Raw genomic sequence first — 20,097 nt, 5'->3', positions numbered from 1 at the left:
TATAACACAACATAACGTATGTTCTGATTCTGGGGTTTACATATACTCATAATTACTGTTATAATTGAAATTGAAGAAGATTTCTTTTTAATTGAAAAAAACTCAATATAGATGAGTTATAAATGTATTTCTAATGATTTTCTTAATATTATTAGAAATAAAAAAAAGTAGATTTTAATTTTAATTCAAAAAAGGTAATGAATTTACAGTCAATAGTTAATGGTTCTGGTTTGTACTAGATTCTATATTTTGTGACTTAAAATCTATATATATATTTTTTTCGGAGTTGAAAAAGAAAATTGGAATCTAGTTTCTATCGTTTTGGCGGCATGGCCGAGTGGTAAGGCGGGGGACTGCAAATCCTTTTTCCCCAGTTCAAATCCGGGTGCCGCCTCAACAACAGACTTTAAATATCAAACGTAGGAAAAGACTCTTGATACTTTCTTTTCGTTATTCTAAGCCCCCGGCTCTCGAGGTTCTATTATCTAACCTAAAGTTTTGCCTATCAGATTCAAGGAAAACTTCAAGTAGTGGAGGGCAATCTGTAAATCTTTACTTGCCACTACTAATTTAGTTCCATTTACTGAGTTTTCAATTAGATTGGATAGCCAGAGAGGGAATTTAATTAATAGTTTTGGAAAGGACCTAAGATACTTTGGATATAGACTCATGAAAGTCTCGGAATGCTCAGACATTCAATAAATATTAGATTAGATTAAGAATTGCCTTTCATTTTACTTCCAAAAATAAAAAATCATAAAAGAAAGAAAAAGTCTTCTTCTTTCTACATGTGAGTCAGATTCCTTGGATACTTCGAAAAATGTCCGTTTGCTTGTGTTTACATCTTGTCGATTCTACTAGAAATTCTATAATTAAGAATAACTCATTATAAGATAAGATAAGTGGATTTTTGGAGTAGTTCGTCAATGGTGACCAAATACCTCTCCCTTTTTTTGACTCTGCACCAGTGATTTCACTATTATTAGTGAACAATAATGGAATAGTTTCTTCATATTCATAGAAATAGGGGGCAGAATTCACATGGATATAGTAAGTCTCGCATGGGCTGCTTTAATGGTAGTTTTTACATTTTCCCTCTCTCTCGTAGTGTGGGGAAGAAGTGGAATTGCCGTTTCCGGGGAGGTTCGTCGCTAAAATCCTCAACTAGCTGTTCGATGTGAAATTCGTCTCGATCTTCACCTTCTTAGTCGTAATCACCGCCGGGATCTCTCTCAACTAACGACATCGTCTCTCAACTCGAAAGAACTCGAAATCACAGTTTTTAGGGTTCTTCAAGTTTTGGGGATTTTTTCGATTTAGGGTTTTGTTGGGAGAAATTTGGGGATTTTTCGATTTAGGGTTTTCTCGAGATTGAGAGGATGATATATCTGGTTAAATCGACAAATTCGGGTAAAATCAGGTTTAATCTGGTCAATTTTGGTTTAGGCTATTCGTTAGACGGTTAAGCAAATAGTAAACCGTCACATAACCAGGTCTAGGTGTAAATAGATATAGAACTTTTTTTTCATGGGGATATAGGTGTAGAACTTTTAATTTGGGGGACATAGAGATTGGTCATAGTTTACATAGCTATATAGATTGTGGCTTAAGTTCGGGCTCCATCAAGCGAGATATGATAGTTCTTGGGGGGAAATAGCTCGTTTCCCCGCATTATTAAGAAGATTAGTATGCATTATTTATTTATGATTATCTTTATAATTGGTGATTATCTTCCTAATAATGCATTATTACGAAGATTAGTATGCATTATTCGAAAAAGATTAGTATGCATTATTTATGATTATCTTTATAAATGGTGATTTGGTTTTGTGGTAGTGTCTTGGAATTCATTATCGATTATGAGGTTTTTTCTTCGTTATTTTACAATTCATACAAAGATGAAATTCATTTTCGTCGTTCAAACTAAGTTGAAATTATTTATTCATTCGTCATATTCATGTTCATGATGTACATTATCATGCAGCTGCTTATAGGTGTTTACGTTCCAAAACATTCATAGCTTTGACCTCAACAAGGAAGATTATATCTCAAATGATGAATGTCATTCTTATAAGATAATGTATACAAATTCTTTCACATGCATCACTCCAACAAATTTAGTACAAACTTCACTCATATTATTTGTCCAACTTAAGATTACAAAGTTGATAATATCAAAACACTACTATTACATAATTTCGATTATTCAAATTGGTATTATTCTAGAAATTTTGGTAAATCTTTATACTCTAACTAACTTTTGAAAATTACTTTTATTGGTAAATTAACATTGTTCTAAATTATTAAAATATAAATCTGAAAGGGTGGATTGTGACATCTTGTACTACACCACCTCTATCTAACAGCCTTATGTTAATTATGATGCAAACAAGGTCATTGTTGCTTTTGGCACGTGCTAAGGAGATTTAGGGAACTACTGACTCTACTCCTGTTGTGAAATCGAAGAAGGAGAAGAAGGAAGATGATGATGATGGTTGATGGTTGATGATGATGGTGATTGGTTGGAACAATCTTTTCTCCTTGGCGTGTTTACAAGTTTGGGTGGTGTGACAGTTGATGAAGAAGTTATAAAAGCAAAATTGAGGTCGGTTTCTATCAAGACAAAGAAAAGACTCAAGGAGAAATTCAAGTTATTGAGTAATTTGTTATAAAATCATAGACTCTCCAATTTAAGTATGCTATTTTCAGTTCAGTTTTTTTCCATGTTAAATTGATTTGCAATAAATGATGAAGGCTTGTTTTTTAATTTGAAAGGGCTTAAAATTTTATGTATAAATATAGTGCTTTCAATTATGTATTTCAATGAATTAAATTTCATATAATATTCACTTTATTATTTTTAAAATTATGTGTATTATGTAGTTGTTAGATTCACTAATGACAATCTTTTCTATTTCCATATTTTGTTCCTACTACCAATGCAAAACAGCTGTTACAGAAAATAATAATAATCACTAATAGGTCAGTGTCAAAATTTAAATTATAAATTAGAGGTTAAAACAGTGAGTGAATTAGTTCCGACCAAAAAAAAAAACAGTGAGTGAATTAGTTTTTTTTTTGTACTTTAAGTTTTCCATTACATACCGAAAACTTTGACATAATCTTTACCTCTTAAGGTCCAATAAACATATCTTAAGATATAACATAAAATTGTAAATAATTAGAATGTAAAACAAACTCAACAGTCACAGCCTCAGCTGCTACTTAAGAATGATGAACCCGCAACAAGAACACTCCGTTGAAGACTGGCCTATGACTCAACGTCACCACTTCCTCTCCACTCCGTCCTCTTCAATTAATAATAAGCTTATCAAAACGTATCAGAATTACCAAGTCATGTTGTCGGATTATAAGGCATTTCAAATACACCTTCATTCGAATTTGTTGTTTAATTACTGGATTTAGGGCACACATAAAACAACTCAGTTGTCTGTCAGAATCATGATTCACAATCCACGATCTCACGCTATATATAGCATATGTCTCTGCCACGCCTTGGAACAAGGAAATCAAAATATGAGTTGAGCCGTGAGCTTTACATCATATTCATCTCTTTTGAACGAACCAGCTAACCAGGGTTTTTTTTGCATTGCTTTTCCCAAGACGGTCTCTTGAGTAATATGCACTACTAGTAGAATTGGTTCACACAACAGGAATCGGAAAATTGTCCATGTTTTTAGATTGTTTTTGGGCAGCTTTGAAGGCCGCCAGTCTTGCAGCATTGGCAGCTGTATTGGCAGCTGCAACCGCTCTGTTAACTCTCTCATCAACCTTGTCTACGTCATAAGCCTTCTCCGCTGCTCTCCGTGCCTCCTGTGAATTTACAAATGTTTATGGCTTAATGCTACTTGTATACAAAGACTTGCTCTTTCTTAAAAGTTGGGAGGGACAGACAAACCTGGACTGCATTTAGCACTTTGGAATGGTTGACTGCAACAGGAGATATGGGAAAAGTTGAATTTTGTGTGCTTGGAATGTCGAGGATCCCATTTTGCCAATGGCCCGACTGTGTTTCTCCATTTCTGAATGTATACATCCCCAGCCCTTGCCGCCTACCTTCATGCCAAGCTCCTTCATACCGGTGACCATTTGCAAACCCATAGACCCCGAATCCATGCATCTTGTCAGCAAAGTATTCTCCTGCGTATACGTCCCCGTTCCTAGTTAAAAACAAACAAGATAGAATCTATCAGAAATACCTCTAATTTTCAGGAAATCATTCATAGACTGTGTAACTAAGGAGAGAGATTATACAGTTAAAAGGGAAGCCCAGCTAGGTTTCATAATCCAGGACACTAGGGGCACATACATTTGCCAGACCCAAATAATAAGATACAGGATTTGGTTGACGAGATAAACTAGAAAAATGGCATTCAACAAGTAAGTTACCTGAAGTGGTAATGACCAAGACCATGCTTGACGCCCCACTTGAACTCCCCAACATAGCGACTTGCGTCTTCGCAGGTGTGAACTCCGCAACCGTGACTCTGTCCGCTGGACCACTCGCCGGAGAACATGTCTCCAGTGTAGAATCGGTAAACCCCATAACCATGGCGAAGGCCCTGACTATACTGGCCCATGTAACGGCTGCCTCTGGCCCAGGTCTCAACACCATAGCCATCGTACTTGCCATCAAGCCAGTCACCTTCATACCTGCCGCTCATGGAATAGTAATAGACGCCGGAGCCGGAGCACTTGCCCTTGTGGAACTCTCCCTCGTAAACGTCACCGTTGCTATAGAGCTGGACCCAGCACCCGGAGGAGCTTCCCCTCTTGTCCGATCTAGGGCGAGAGCCGATGGACCAGAAGATGGGAAAAGGTGAGGGGAAGGAGCGTGCGAGGAACAAGCGGATTGAAGGGAGCCGAGGGAGGGCGAGATTGAGGGAGAAAATAAGTGCGGCGGAGAAACCAAAGGCAGAGAGGAAATCGACAAGGAAGGAGCGAGTGGGATGTGAGAGGAGGAAGTAGGAGAGAGGGAGGAGAAAGAGAAACAGAGGGAAGCGCCGGAGAGAGCGCCGCAGAGAAAATAAAGGGGGAGGACGAGGAGGAGGAGCGAAGCGACGCCTGTAAGGGGCGGCCGGGATAGAGGGATCACGGTGGTGGTGAGACACGATCTGTGGGAAGAAAAGAAGAGGGGGAGATGGATTGAAATCGGAAGAGACGCCGCTGCTTTCTTTTCCGATCTGAACTTCCGATTTCTTCTGATGCATCACATCAATGGAGATCCGGCTGATCAATTTCAGGGCCGAGGAAGATGATGATGATGATGATGGCAAAGAGATAGTTCCAGAAGACGAAAACAAATATTCTAAAGAGAATTTGGAAAAGAGAGAGCAAAGAAAAAAATTAAAATTAAAAAAAAAAAAAATTAGAAATTACCCTATCCTCCTTCTCCCCCAAGTTCGTTACGTATTCGTTCTTTTTTTTTTGGTTTACTATTTATTTTGATAGTACTAACTAAATTACAAAATCTTTCAAAGAAAGAGAAAGCTTCGTTGATTTTGACGGTGGCTTCCGGCATCGACTGGCTTTCATAGTAGTGTTGGCGGCTTTTTCTCTAGCATCGGCGGCTTCCATAGCGTCTTGAGCCAGCTTTGATTCCGGCATCGGCTGCTTCTTTAGCGTCGGTGGACGGCTTTGTCTCCGACATTGGTGACTTCCACAGCGTTGTTGGCTGGCTTTGTTTTTGATCGATAAAAACCTTTATCTCTCTTCTCTCTCTAGATCTTTGAGAGACTAAAGGTTTTTATGATGTTTTTTCCTCCCCGGAAACGGCCAGCTTCCTCAGTGGCGTTAGCTGGCTTTTGACCAGCACCGTTGAATACCAAGGGTGGCTAGCTTTTCTTCCAGCATTGATGGTTTTAAGCAAAATTATCCTTGGAAGATTGAAAAGTTGTTGTATGAAGTTGAAGAAGTTTTAAGATCTGCATTAATGGAGTCATATTCTCATCAAAGCTTAAATTGGGATTTCGTCTTTACTTCTCTCGACGATGATTGAGATTTCTCCGGCGATTTTGGCCTGAATTGATGCTTTTCGGCGACACAACAATCTACTAGTGGTCGAAGACTCCCATCTCTTCGACTTCCCACGTGTCAGCCATCATGTTTCTCTAATGTCACGTGTCCTTTGTGCTGTTTACAATGCTTTTCTTTAGTCTAAGGTTTCTTTATTGGGCTTTAGTTTTTTTTTTTTTGCCATGTCTACTTTTGCTGTCTATGTAAAATATTTGACTTGTTACATTGGCTTATCATGAATAAAACACAATTGCAAAAAAAAAAATCGTACTAACTAAATTACCAAATCCAAAAATTTTTATTTTTTTTAAATCTGATATTCACACTATACTTGGATCATAACTCATTTTTTTAACCTTAAACTTTTATTAATAAATGTTATGAAAGTAGAGAAACTAGAAGTTGTATTCTCTCATCTATTATTGATCAATCGAATAAGAGTTACATATATATAGTATTACATAAACCTTAAACTCAGTAGAAATAGGAAACAGCCATGGGCCTACAGCCATAAACCTTATAAACTTGGACATGTATGGGCAGATTATGGAGATTCATCCTCAATGGTTTACAACACTCCCCTTGGATGACATAACCGTGCAAATGCTAAGAGATCATCATAATACACTTGGGGATGCTGCCTTATTAAAATCTTACCAGGAAAATCCAATGGAACAAAACCATTGTGAAGGAAAAAGAGTACAGCACGTATTACTCCCCTGTTCCAAGCATCACTAAAAGTCCTTGAGTCTCCGCATCCCAATCTGGTGCGTGAGCTTCCTGAATGTTGATGTCGGTAATGACTTGGTGAAAAGATCAGCTGAATTGTCGCAAGATGGAACTTGCACCACTTGAACTTAGCCGGTTTGAGACCTAGCATTATGTGGATCCGATAAATAACATGCATCAGCAAAAACCAACTAAACCTTCTTTGTTATGGTTAGTATAAAATAAACCCAAATCTAATGTTCCTTGTAGGTAACGCAATATATGTTTGATATCGTTCTAGTGTCTTTGGGTCGGACAAGAACTAAATTTTGCTAAGAGGTTCACGGCAAAACAAATGTCTAGTCTAGTGTGGCTAGCCAAAAACATTAACGCTCCTATAGCACTGAGGTATGACACTTCCGGACCAAGAATCTCTTCATCGTCCTTCCTTGGACCGAATGGATCATTATCCAAATTTAAACTTCTCAGAACCATTGGGCTAGGCAATGGGTGAGCTTGGTCCATATTATATCTCTTGAGTACATTTTCAGTATATGCCATTTGATGTACAAGTTATCTATGTACTCAAGCTGCAATCCCAAACAGAATTTAGTTTTACCTAAGTCTTTCATTTCAAACTCTTTCTTTAGATATTCAACTGTTTGGGCGATTTCCCCAGAGGTTCCTATGATATTCAAATCATCCACATATACTGCTATGATTACAAACCCTTTGTTTGCAAACTTCTTTATAAAAATACATGGACTGATGGGATCATTCTTATAGCCTTCTTTCGCTAGGTACTCACTCAATCTATTGTACCACATACGCCCACTTTGTTTCAGTCCATTAGGGGATTTGTTTAGCCTTATGCAGTATTGTTCTCGAGAACCATTCTTATCTTTGAGCTCAATACCCTCTGGTAATCTCATATAAATATCATTATCCAGTGGACCACATAAATATGCGGTCACTACATCCATTAGCCGCAAATCAATTTTTCTCCTATAGCCAGACTTATTAAAATTCTAAAAATCGTTGCATCCATCACAGGGGAGTATGTCTTCTCATAATCTATTCCTGGTCTTTGAGAGAATCCTTGTGCTACAAGCCGTGCCTTATATCTCACGATTTCATTATTCTCATTTCTCTTCCTTACAAAGACCCATTTGTGTCCCACTATCTTTATATCGAATGGTGTCCTCAAGATCAGAGCAAACACATTCCTTTTCTTTAATGATTTCAACTCCACGTCAATGGCTTCTTTCCATTTTAACCAATCTTTTCCTTGAGTGCACTCTAATATAGACGTGGGTTCATGATCCTCATTTATTTCAAGTGCTACCTTGTATGCAAATATTTCATCAATGTCGACATCTTTTCGGTTCTATTGAATTCCAGACATGATATAATTTATTGAGATCTCATTATTATCAATACCTTCAGAACCTTGAGGTTCAGCGTCCCAAACCTCATTCGGTACCTTAGGATTTGTCGCCGCCATGTCTATGGTTTCCTTAACCTCGGTTTTATTTGCACCTTTCTTAGCTTTCCGATAATTCTTATCTTTGGAATCTATTGGTCTACCACGTTTCAAACGTGCTTTAGAATCTGTAGCAACTTGTTGATTGTGTTCCTTGTGAACATCAATACGTACTGGTGCATTACAAGCTGGTATGTACGGTTTCATAACTCTCTTTGGGTCAGCAAAGGAATCTGGCAATTGATTAGCTAGCTTTTGTAAATGTATAATCTTTTGGACCTCGAACTCACATGTTAGAGTCCGAGGATCTTGCCAATTTAAGGATGTTTGATTCCATGATAATTCTTTGACCAGCTTGTTTATCTCTCTACCCAATATAGGAAAATCGGATTCAGCAAACTGACAATCTGCGTATGTAGCCTTAAATAAATCACCCGTAGTTGGCTCTAGATACTTAATAATGGTAGGAGAATCATATCCAACATATATTCCCATCCTCCTTTGAGGTCCCATCTTAGTTCTCTGTGGTGGAGCAATCGGTACATAAACGACACACCCAAATGTTTTTAGATGGGATATGTCTGGCTCATGACCCGTTAATAATTGGGATGACGAATATTTATGCTCACTAGATGGCCTGATGCGTATAAGCTCTGCTGCATGTAATATTGCGTGTCCCCAAGCCGACATAGGAAGCTTCAACCTCATTAGTAATGGTCGAGCAATTAATTGTATTCGTTTAATGAAGGATTCAGCTAATCCATTTTGTGTATGGACATGTGCCACGGGATGTTCCACACTTACCCCCATGGACATACAATAATCATTAAACGCTTGGGATGTAAATTTACCAGCATTATCTAGACGTATAGTCTTAAGTGGAAAATCTCTTTAGTTACTTTGACTTGTGATGGCCTTATAATGAGTTTCCCTTGTGCACATGCTACACACGTGAGATTTTTAGAGATAAATCGTCTCTCTTTTAGAGTGTGCCCATTTGAATTTAATATCAGCTTACGCATCATGTTAGAACCCGGATGGTCAAGCCGGTCATGCCATAAAGTGAATTGTTCATTGAACATCTTGTTCATTGTCATATTAGCTTCTATCATATTTATTTTAGCATGGTAAAGACCAGTAGATAATGCGGGTATAGTCTCTAGGATTTTCTTAGATCCTTGGGTGATTTCAGTAATGTGTAGGAACTCTTGGTTCCCTTCACCCTTAGTTTCAACATGGAAACCATTCAAACGAATATCTTTGAAACTCAATAAGCTCTTTTTTGACCTGGGTGAATATAAAGCATCACTTATTTCAAGATGTGTCCCATTAGGTAAAAGAATATGAGCATGGTCGTAGCCTTCAATTAGGCTTGCTATACCCGTTATTGTGCTAATATTGGCATTTTTCAAAATAAGATTTACATTAAACTTTCTGGTTTATTGTAAGCATTTTATGTTCTAGATAATGCATGTAATCTCTAAAATACATTTCTTAACTTGGGTAATAATACTTATAGTTTCAAAGTATTTTCTTTGCTTATTGTCTCAACATAATTATGTTTCAAATCCTCAAGATTTGCTCTTTTATATGAGTGATTAAACTCATTTTGGGTGTGAACATAATCTTATATTTGTTTCATCACCTCTTTATGTGGGATTTATTAATTTTCTCCCTCGAGATGATGACACTTCATGTCTATCAATCTCGATTTGAATTCCACTATGTAATCAATAATATTCGCAAATTGGGTCATGTATTATATCTTACACCCTTTTAATTTTGAGACTAATTGGGAGACTATAACACATTAATATCAAATTGTGTTCACATAGGCAATAGTATATATACTCTTCAAGAGCTTTCAATATTTTTTTAATATAGCATAAAATTATATTCACTTCAATGAATAGACAACAAGTCAATAGGATGTGATTTACATTAATATTTCATAATTTTATATAATCACACACAAAAATAAAATTATAATATTTTTTTTACTATATTATGTTTTACATGAAAACAATATTTTGTGACAAGTATAATATATTTTAGACATAAAGCAATAAAGTAAATTAACGTATAATAAAGGTGATCCCAATGAATCCCTTAATGTTTTATTAGACACAAGCTTAATGTTTGTACGTTGTGCATAAATAATAAGGGTTTTGCTAAATAGTTTGGTAACTCCTTGATTTGGTAAACTAAGAACCATTATTTTATTGTCTCACTATCGATATTTGTTTAATCCCGTGATGATGCAATCACCTAATTGCTTAATTATTTTAATAGACTAATGGTTTATGATTGACCGTATGTTATAGAACATTATGTCGCATATGCTACGTTAATTGCTACATTGTTTTGAATATGTTTTGATTTGGTAAATCGTTGGTTTGAACTATGATGCCTAGTGCTTAATTGTCACATGATTTATTATACATTGATTTATGATCGAGGTTCACAAACTATATGATTTACGATCATGACATATCTCTCCATCGAGATAAGTATTATTTTCTATTTTATCAATTGGCAATTAAATAAGCATGCTATGTTTTCATGATTGGGTATTGTTTAATTAAAGATAACTGATTAAATATATATAATTATATTGATATAATTATATCAACGTTTTAAAAGAAATATTTATAAATAAATGATGCTTAATATTTATTTAACATTCGTGTATATGATTGTTTATAATATTTGTGAATTATTTTATTTGTTTAATCATCACGCTCCAACTTTTTTTGGTGTATAATTGTTTTAGTTTTAGGCTATCCGGTATTTAAGACTGAACCATATCAATTTTAGTAATTTCTTGTCTATTAATATATAGTTTTGTCTTGTAATATATAGTTAATATATGCATGAAATAATCCTATACAATATTTATAATCTAGTATGAACAAAAAAATATGTAAATAATTTTAGGTTTTAAAATTTTTTTTTTCTCTAGATAAGATTTTCTTTTTCTAGTTTAGGATTAAGACAAGAGTTTTTTTAGGAAAAATATTTCCTTTCTCTAGGGTTTTGATTTTAGGGTTTTAGTTTTAGGGTTTCCTGCAAAACAAAGAACACTTCCGATTTTAAGGTCTGATTTTAAGGTTTTGATTTTAAACAAACAATCAATAATAATCAGATTTTAAATTATTACACAATCAATTTAATTGCAAGCAATCTAAACAATCATAAAACCTCATAGCAATCGAATTTTAATGTTTTAGAATTTGGGTTTAAAGCTTAAGGGTTTTTTATGATTTAGAAGTTTAGGGTTTTGATTTGTTGATTGTATAATTGTAGATGTAGGGTTCTAATAGAATTAGGAATCAGATTCGATATAGGTGCCCGATGAGTTCGATTGTTTTACCTTACACCGTTTGGGGGTTGACTGGAATTGATCCGGGAGCTAAAGACCTCAGATATAACTAGCTAATCATGAACTAACCTCCACATGCGAGCTTTGAAACGAACAGGAGCTTGATCACGAACGGCTAATGAACCTCGGGCTTGTCATGATCAAGAGTTTTCAGAACAAAAGACGATGTGCGGCGGTTTAGGGTTAGGGAATTTTCTCAGTGGATTTTAGAGCAAACTCGTGCTGATAACGTGTTATGAAAGTAGAGAAACTAGAAGTTGTATTCTCTCATGTATTATTGATCAATCGAATAAGAGTTACATGTATTACATAAATCCTAAACTCAATAGGAATAGGAAACGGCCATGGGCCTACAGCCATGGGCCTTATGAATTTGGACATGTATGGGCCGGTTATGGAGATCCATCCTCAATGGTTTACAACTAGAAAAACATATTACAATGGCAATAGGGTCACACAAGGTTAACAAGACCCAATAAGCTTAAGAAACCATATAATTCTCATGCCATAAAAACTGAAAATAAAAAAGCAAAAAACAAACAACAATGCAAGTCTGAAAAAAATTCTAAACCAAACCAGGTTGAAAGGAACTTTACTGTGGAATGGATAACCAGTAAACATGAACACTAGATAGTTTGAACAATTAATTGTAATATTTGTACCATGAAGAGAATGTCGATCGTTTTATTGCAGATGAAATTGGAATGGAGACCAGTGCAGAAGATGCCAGCAATGTGGTACATGCTTTCATGGCCATGGATGCGTCCATGCATTAAATTAGAGAGGTATGGTTTTTACATCAATGCCAAAAATGTACTTATTAGAAGGAGGAATCCCTTTTACACTTTCACTACAAAAAAATTGAGGTATTGATAGCATTATGATGTGCGTGGTTTTTACCACTTCAATTTTTTACCTTAAAGACCACACAACTGCTGCAAGTGCACAGCTAATCGGTAGAAGTATTTAAGGATCGATCCCACAAAGAGAGAGTTGTTGTTTAGAGAATCCGTCGGAAGAGATGTAAGGCTAGAACTCAATAAAAATAGGGTTTTGGTTGTCACGGTCGTAAGTAAGCAAATAAACGAAAGTAAAACAAATAAAATAAATAAAACAAGTGTTGGGCATCAAGAAAAATCGCATGGCTTCGATGATCTATCTATCTAGGAAAGTTTAGGATTGGTTTGTTTATCTAAAACTCGGACTACAAAACACGAATGAACCGTTAACTTATAGTTCACAAGCTAACCGTCTAAGATCTCTATACTCCGAGACTCAACTGTCGCAGGCAAAGACGCATAGATCAAAGCATTTTAAGCAGGTTCGATTCTAATCCATGAGATTCCATATGTAAGGGGCATGTGCTTCCTATGACTCCTCACACATCTAAGTTAGGTCAAGCACACATGCAACCTTTTGGCAAAGCACACACACTTTAGATCATTGTTAGTTCATGAGGCTAACTTAAAGCATTAAGCAAAGACTTAGAATTAAAGCATAGAATAAACTAGAATATGAATCTAACAAACCCTGAAAATTGCCACCTAAACTAAGATCATCTCCCCCCTTTGATTATCCCTTTAAACCCAACTAGAAAACTACTCTAGCATGTCTAAGGGAATCATCAAATCAAGGTTTAAACAATTCATAAACATAAAAGAATAAATAGAGAAAAGGGATTTCGAACTTTAATGATTGTCAAACAAAGTGTAGGATCTTCTTCCTTTGAAACAAATAACAAAGCAAATAGAATAGAAAGAGTTGGTGGATCTCAAAGCTTCAAAGAGAGGGATGAGAGAGAGCTTCAGGTCGTTGGCTGCTCCTCTGGTTGTGTCTCTTGGCTGCTCCAATGATTGCACACTCTAAACCCTAGGGCTTAGAAGAGTATTTATAGGGTTTTGTCTAGGTTTAGGGTTTTGTAAGGCTAGAAACGTCTTTTCTTCTTGAGTGCAGGACAATGGGAGGCGTAGGAAAGTTCTGGACCGTCATGACTCCTCCGTGCCGGGCCGCAGTGATGGTTGCTAATCGGGCCGTCATTAAAGTCCACTTGGCTTCAAACTTATCTTCTCGTCAGTTTATAACACGCCTCGGTAAATCGGGAATCACTTTCTGGTGAGTGAATTGATTGAATTGATTCCACTTCGAGGAGAAAGATAACTCTTTCAGATTTCCATAGACACCAAGTACGTCGAAATGTGAGTTCTGTAAGTTCTTCAAAAGTGTCCCGTACTGCAAAGCTCTGAATCTGTCCTGAAATGTATTTTCCTTGTCTTTTGGTCATTTTTGCTATAAAACTTGTACGTAAAACCTTCTTGAAAGCTAAAATACTTGATAATAGACATTAAAGCCTTGAAATCATATCAAACTCATCCTAAATGCATACAAAAACTATAGCTAAAATGGGTAAAATAATGATGTTATCACATTATAATATAACGTTTAATGGTCTTTTGCTATAATTGACATATTCTTCAGTTTTTTATAGCGTTTATCGAAAACGAGACGCTATGTTTGATTGATGCGAAAAACCTAATTCATGTACCTGCTTATAACTTAGTGAAAAAAAGGAAGCAGCTACCAAAATTCATTCTCCCTCTCACTTTCGTTTACTCTCCCTCCATTGTTTCACTTATCAAGCTTTTTACTTTCTCACTATTTCTGTCCATCTATGATACTCACCTAAACTCTTAATTCAGATTCATAACTAGATATGTCATCTTCCTCTCTTCTCCAGCGAACAAAACTAAGTTATATTCCTCATCTCCACCAAAAATAATGAACCCCCAGATCTGTTTTAGATCTCGTCGTTGCTCAATCTCTATCGACGGAGTAACCGGATAAGATGTGACCAGAGTTGTTTTGTTGATTCTTTGAAGTTTGCGAGGGATATCCTTTGTCCTCGTCATCTTCGTCGGTGTTGCCATGATAACTCTCTAATTTACATGTTTTTAGCATCCCTTTTTGTCCATATTTTACATTGTTTATACCCTTACCTTAGTATTTTTAGGTCATTAACTGTAGGAATTCACTTTTAGGCCATTTAGGGTGTTGCATTCTTGCATTTGCATACTTTGGATGAAAACAGGTGCTTTAGAGCCTAAAATGGGGAGAAAAAAGGACAAATCTGAGCATGTACCCGAAGGAGCCATCGAGCTGGAAGAACAGTCCGAACCCCAACACGATCGAGGAGGATCCAAGAGCAGGAAGAACAACCCGAGAGTCTACCCGAACAGCAACCCGAGCACATCCTCGTTCACCCCATCGAGCAGACCTTCGGGCAGGACTGGGAAGCTAGGGTTAATGGATTTCCATATATATAAACCCCCCTCTTCTTCCTCGCAAACGAGCACGCCGCAGACCCTCAAACCAGAGAGCGAGAGCTTCTGAGAGAGATCCAGAGCGACTCAAATACTTTTTACTTTTTGTTAGGATTTATTTTATATCTTTTTGTCATTTTTTTTAGATTTCTACTTTGTACTCTTATTTCTTTACTCTATGTTTTTACACAATGCAATTTTCGTTCATATATGTTTTTATGTTTCTTGCTATGATTTCTGAGTAGTGTAGCAAAGTTTCTAAGGATGGGATAGATGATTTTGTGTTCTTGATCGGTTAGGATGTCTTAGTTTGATTGTAAATGTTTTATAGATTCCCTTCTAGGTTGGTGTTCTTAATGTTGTCAACAAACCGAGAGGGTGAGATTAGATCTAAGGTGTTTTACCACCGAGAGGTGTAAATGAAATGCTTGAATCAACCAATGCTAGAGATTTACTCACTTAGCCTAAGAGATTAGATGACTAAGGGGTTTATTGACAATAATGAATCGGTTCTCATTGCCTGCTTGGTCATGTTTCTCCAACGAGAGTTGTGTAGGAAAGTGATTAAGGTTGATTGTTTCTATCACGAGAGTGTTTTAACAAGATTTTAGAGATTCATTGTCTAGGGAATATTTGCTTGAGGCATGTAAGACATTTGTATTGGTCAGGAACACTTAGGATTCGATTACCCCATCCTTAGAAGCTTTCGTATTTTAATTGTTTGCATTTTTATTCATCACTCGACCCATTACCCGAACAGGTACACGATCACCTGCTTCGAGTAACACCTCGATTTGTTCATACCTTCTTTGCTTACTCGAACACCCCACCCGATCATGTACTCGAATGCTTGCATCGAGAGCTTAGGTCATGTGGTTTCTTGCTTATATTCTTTCTTTATTCATTTTAGGATTGTTAGACCAAAACCATATTTTGCCTGGCTTGACTTGCATTTTTCTGATTGCATCCTTCCTGCTAGCATAAACAACCATTTGGATTGATAATTCTTTGTACTACAACTGCATAGGGAATTGATACCCTGCGTGAAAATCCTGTTATCACGCCACCATCCCGTCTCCTATAACTGTTGTCGTTTCCTCATCTTAGCGTTTGAATCTGTCGAGTTTTTGTTTTAGGGTTCACCAATTTGTGTTTTTTATTCATAACTCTTATGATTTGTTAATTCTTCATGTAACACCCGTACTATCTCAAAAGACGGAACAACATGTAATACATCCGATCTGGCCAAAAAAGACCGTTTCTTTCTTTAAAATTCACCAACGAACAAACTTCAAACTGCAACTCTTGAAACTTACTAACCTGGGAAAAAGGGAAAGAAAGGGGTGAGTAAGAGGAGATCAAACTCTGCCCACTGGACAAACAGTAATCACGTTCCAAATATAATCAACATTCCTTACTTAGCATAGATTCAAAATGTCTATCAATCAAACAAACATCTTATTTTTCATTAATAACTTCGATATTATTTTATGCACTTTTGTGGCAACTACCACATTAAAACATTTTTTTTTTCTTTATATTATTTGAGAAGTTTTACTTTCCTTACAGATTTGGCCATTAACACTTTTATGGCTCCGAAACCTCATTCTTAGAAGGCCACGACCAATAGCTCGATTCTTCTCATACTGCTCGTCAGCGGTTTACGACCTGCAATGAACCCGTCGGTCCATTACAGTCCAACATCCTCAAGTATCTTTTCCTTTCTCATTCTCATCTCATTCTCATGTATGTTCATAATTATATGTATAATATAATATATAAGTTAATTCATAACATCAGATTATGTAGCTAATGTGCTTCACATATATCATGTTACTAACAACCTACTTTACCATGCACCCAAATCCACACAAACACATTCAACTAACAAACAATTCTTGAGTCTATACTCAGTACCTATCGAAGAGTATATAAAGAAAGAGGTTACTGTATATCCACAAATACCACCCTCACCTTACCCATTGGATTTAATCCTTAGTATAGAAAAAAGTAACAACAGAAACCCGCTTCACAAACAATCCTCGATCTTTCTCGGCAATTACTCTCGACAGATTTGATCGGCGGCTTGATCTGAGCCGTGAGTTTCTATTGTAAAATATATTCGATTATTGAATAAACGTTGTTTTAAGAGAGCTTTGCCTAAAGCCTAGAGAGGAGGACTCGCAACCCTAAGAGCTTGTGTTCAAACCCTGCAAGGAGGACTTGCAAAAACCACGTTGATATCTCGGCCTATCCTTATTGCTTCTTCGTCAAGTTACGACGTTCTAAGCAAGATCTGTTCGTGAATCCGAGTTCTCCTGGAGATCTAGCGTTCTTGTCCGTTAATTAAGCCTCCGCTCTCTATCAGTTGATATCAGATTCATCATGTTCCTGGTGATTTGATTTCCTTATGATGGATTTTAAGTTGGATATTTCTAATTTCTATGATGGAATCGGTGTTGATTCGTTCCTAGATTGGCTCGTCGAAGTTGAAGACATGTTGGTGTCTCGAAGTGTTCCGGATAATGAACTGGTTTCACTTGTGATTAAGAAGTTTCGAGGACAAGCTGCATCATGGTGGCAACAAGTGAAGACAGCCCGCAAGCGAGATGGCAAAAATCCCATTAAGTCTTGGGATAAACTTAAGAAGAAGCTTTGTGCAACCTATTTACCTCGTCATATGATGTATAATCGTTTGCCGAATTTGAAACAAGGAGTACAAGTTGTGGATAATTACACGGAGAATTGTTCCATTCAAGTTCAAAACGTTGTCGTTGAGCATATCTACGATGTTGTTGCTGATGATTTATGTACTCTGAAACTGGCCTCCGATGAAGATAGTGATCTTGTCGATGTGAAAGAACCCAACAACAAGGAAGACAATGACGTAGTTGTCGGTGTATAAAATGGCAATGAGTATGTCTATGTTGATGGCTATAATTTATCTCCTTTGGTGTATAATGCAGAGCCACAGTTCAATGTCAAAGTTGCTAAAGATGATGATGTTATTGCTTTGATAAACAACGATGTCGTGATCTTCACAGAAGGTGAAGATGATTTTCTCAACGCCAGTGGTACGGGAGATGAAGATGATGACAATGATGTTGCAGATCGTGTTGGGCATGATGATCATGGTCAAGACGTTGGTGGCAACATGGAGGACCTGGTCCGAGACGGAGTCAACGACGATCTTATTGGAATTTCTAGGGTGGAATACTCAAAAATTTCACCACTTGAACAAGATTTGATCATCAACAACCTTGCTAAGATGAACGAAGATTCATACATGGATAAGAGAGACCATGATTATTTGATTTCTCCTGCGAATTGGTACGGAAATATCAAGAGAGAGCCACCAGATCCTGGTCGAAACAGCTTTTTGTTGCTTAGCGATGTGAAAGAGATTAATGGGTCTAACCTTGTCTACTTAGACATAGCTGCAACGTCTCAGAAGCCGTCAGCTGTATTGGAAGCCTTGCAAAGTTACTTGACGTTCTATTGTTCTATCCTTCCTCAAGGAATCCACTACTTAAGTAAAATAGCTACATATAAATTCGAGTTGGCGAGGGAAAAGTTTGCTTGTTTCATCAATGCTTCAGATGTTCTCAAATCTGTGAGCTACAAGAAATATCCAGAAGATGGAGAATCACATGAATGCAGTTCAATGATGTGGGCTATTCGAAACAAATATTCAGTGACAAATTCTTCTTGTGTATATGGCGAAGACGTGGATATCATAATTAATCTTATTGATTTTTTATTTTCCATTAGAAAATGGCTTACACACACGAGGCATATGGTGGAATTTTTTTTTCACAAAAACACAATTTGTGGTGTTACCATCACGTGAGAAAACATGGGAAGGAAGACAAATGTTTCCGTTGTTATTTGCTGTGCGAACGAAGCATTATGGGGGAGTCTCGTGTCTGGGTTTTTCCTTTGATGACATAAAAATCGTGTGGGTGCTCGGTTTCCACAAACGACCACCGCCGTTTACATTGATTAACATGTTCAAGATTCAAGGGAGCCTTGGTTCCTGTGGTGTTTCCTTACTACAAGAACAGTTTATAGATCTCTGCAACAAGCTCTGTAGTACTCTGTTTTCTTATATGGATAATGAGGAAAATAATTATTATGATGATTCTTCTGCAGAAGAGAGAGAGACAATTGTAGTTGAAGTGATTGAGTATTCAGAATATTTTGTGTTTTTTCATCATGGTGGATTGCCAAAAGAAGAATACTGTGTATTCTACATGACAACTACAGAAGAGGAAAACATGTATGTGGTCTCAAAGAAAGAGTGTACTAGCCGGGAAATTCTGGAAGAAATCCCAATAAGAGCCACATCTTATTGCCAAGTTACTTATGAAGATCTGAATTCACATCACTGCCGGTTACTTGATCGTTTTTGTCGTAACATGCCTTGCGTGTTTGCTGTCGTTGGGCTCGTGAATATTAGCAACATCAATACATTTGATGTTTGGTCTGCATCACATATGCAACGTTGGGCTGCTGGTTTTGGGTGTTTTGTGCTTCATTTGGGATATATCATGGAGCTTGTCTACAATGGTAGCAAAGTATCAACGGTATCTTGGGATCGTATGGTGTTTGTATTTGCTCATCGGGATTTGTGTACCATGTCAGTTGAGTTTTGCAGTGAAGTTTGCTCATCGTGATTTGTGTACCATATCACTTGGAGCTGTTTTTACTCGTGTGGGTGCTTATTCTAAACGTCTGACATTTCTTTGTTGGAGTGTCGATTCTTTCCCTTCAAGAAGGATCTTAACTTGCAGAACATTAAGCTTCCTCTTGGCTTGTCTCTCTAACAAGCTTCGGTTCATGTTGGGTAAGCAGGCCACAAATGCGGTCGTCGTTGTGTTGATGTGGAAGTTACTTGACTACAGCTTGGATATGTATGCAACATTTTGTACTCACACAATTGTCACAACTGGAGCATTTCGGAATATGTTAGGATGTTTGGTGGGTGATATTCTTCAAGTTTGGGTTGCATATTGTATCGTTGACATTACCCACATCCTCGTAGACTTCTTGGCGGGATTTCAAGATTTTCAGCTGCAGGCTGAGTTGCATTTGAAGTACTTGGCCTCATAGTATAAAGCAGTACATGTTAGGAGGCGTGACTTGGTGTTTGATCCAGGTGATTTTGTATG

The 20,097-nt window shown here is 36.9% G+C and overlaps 1 protein-coding gene and 1 non-coding gene across 4 annotated transcripts; one reads left to right on the top strand and one right to left on the bottom strand.

Moving 5' to 3' along the window:
• The first annotated feature begins 323 nt into the window (after positions 1-323).
• On the top strand, positions 324-394 carry TRNAC-GCA (transfer RNA cysteine (anticodon GCA)). The gene has a single exon. It is a non-coding gene; the product is annotated as a tRNA-Cys (tRNA).
• A 2,997-nt stretch (positions 395-3,391) lies between these two features.
• LOC104737781 (uncharacterized) lies at positions 3,392-6,179 on the bottom strand. 3 transcript variants are annotated; one of them, XM_010458041.3, is made up of 3 exons: positions 4,411-6,179; positions 3,920-4,181; positions 3,392-3,834 (listed from the first exon to the last, which is right to left on the bottom strand). In XM_010458041.3, the coding sequence occupies exons 1-3, from the start codon at positions 5,229-5,231 to the stop codon at positions 3,664-3,666; spliced, it is 1,254 nt and encodes a 417-aa protein (XP_010456343.1). In that variant the 5' UTR covers positions 5,232-6,179; the 3' UTR covers positions 3,392-3,663. The 3 variants fall into 3 exon arrangements, with proteins under 3 accessions (XP_010456343.1, XP_087338490.1, XP_087338489.1); XM_087482364.1 differs by having other exon boundaries at positions 3,920-4,161; positions 4,411-6,042; XM_087482363.1 differs by lacking the exon at positions 3,392-3,834 and having other exon boundaries at positions 3,920-4,161; positions 4,411-6,042.
• Between the last annotated feature and the right edge of the window lie 13,918 nt (positions 6,180-20,097).

Source organism: Camelina sativa, chromosome 13 (genome assembly GCF_030686135.1).
Source record: "Camelina sativa cultivar CO46 ecotype springtype chromosome 13, ASM3068613v1".
Lineage (NCBI taxonomy): Eukaryota > Viridiplantae > Streptophyta > Magnoliopsida > Brassicales > Brassicaceae > Camelina > Camelina sativa.
The sequence above is the reverse complement of the archived record's forward strand: the minus strand, read 5'-3'. Positions and strand labels throughout refer to the sequence as shown.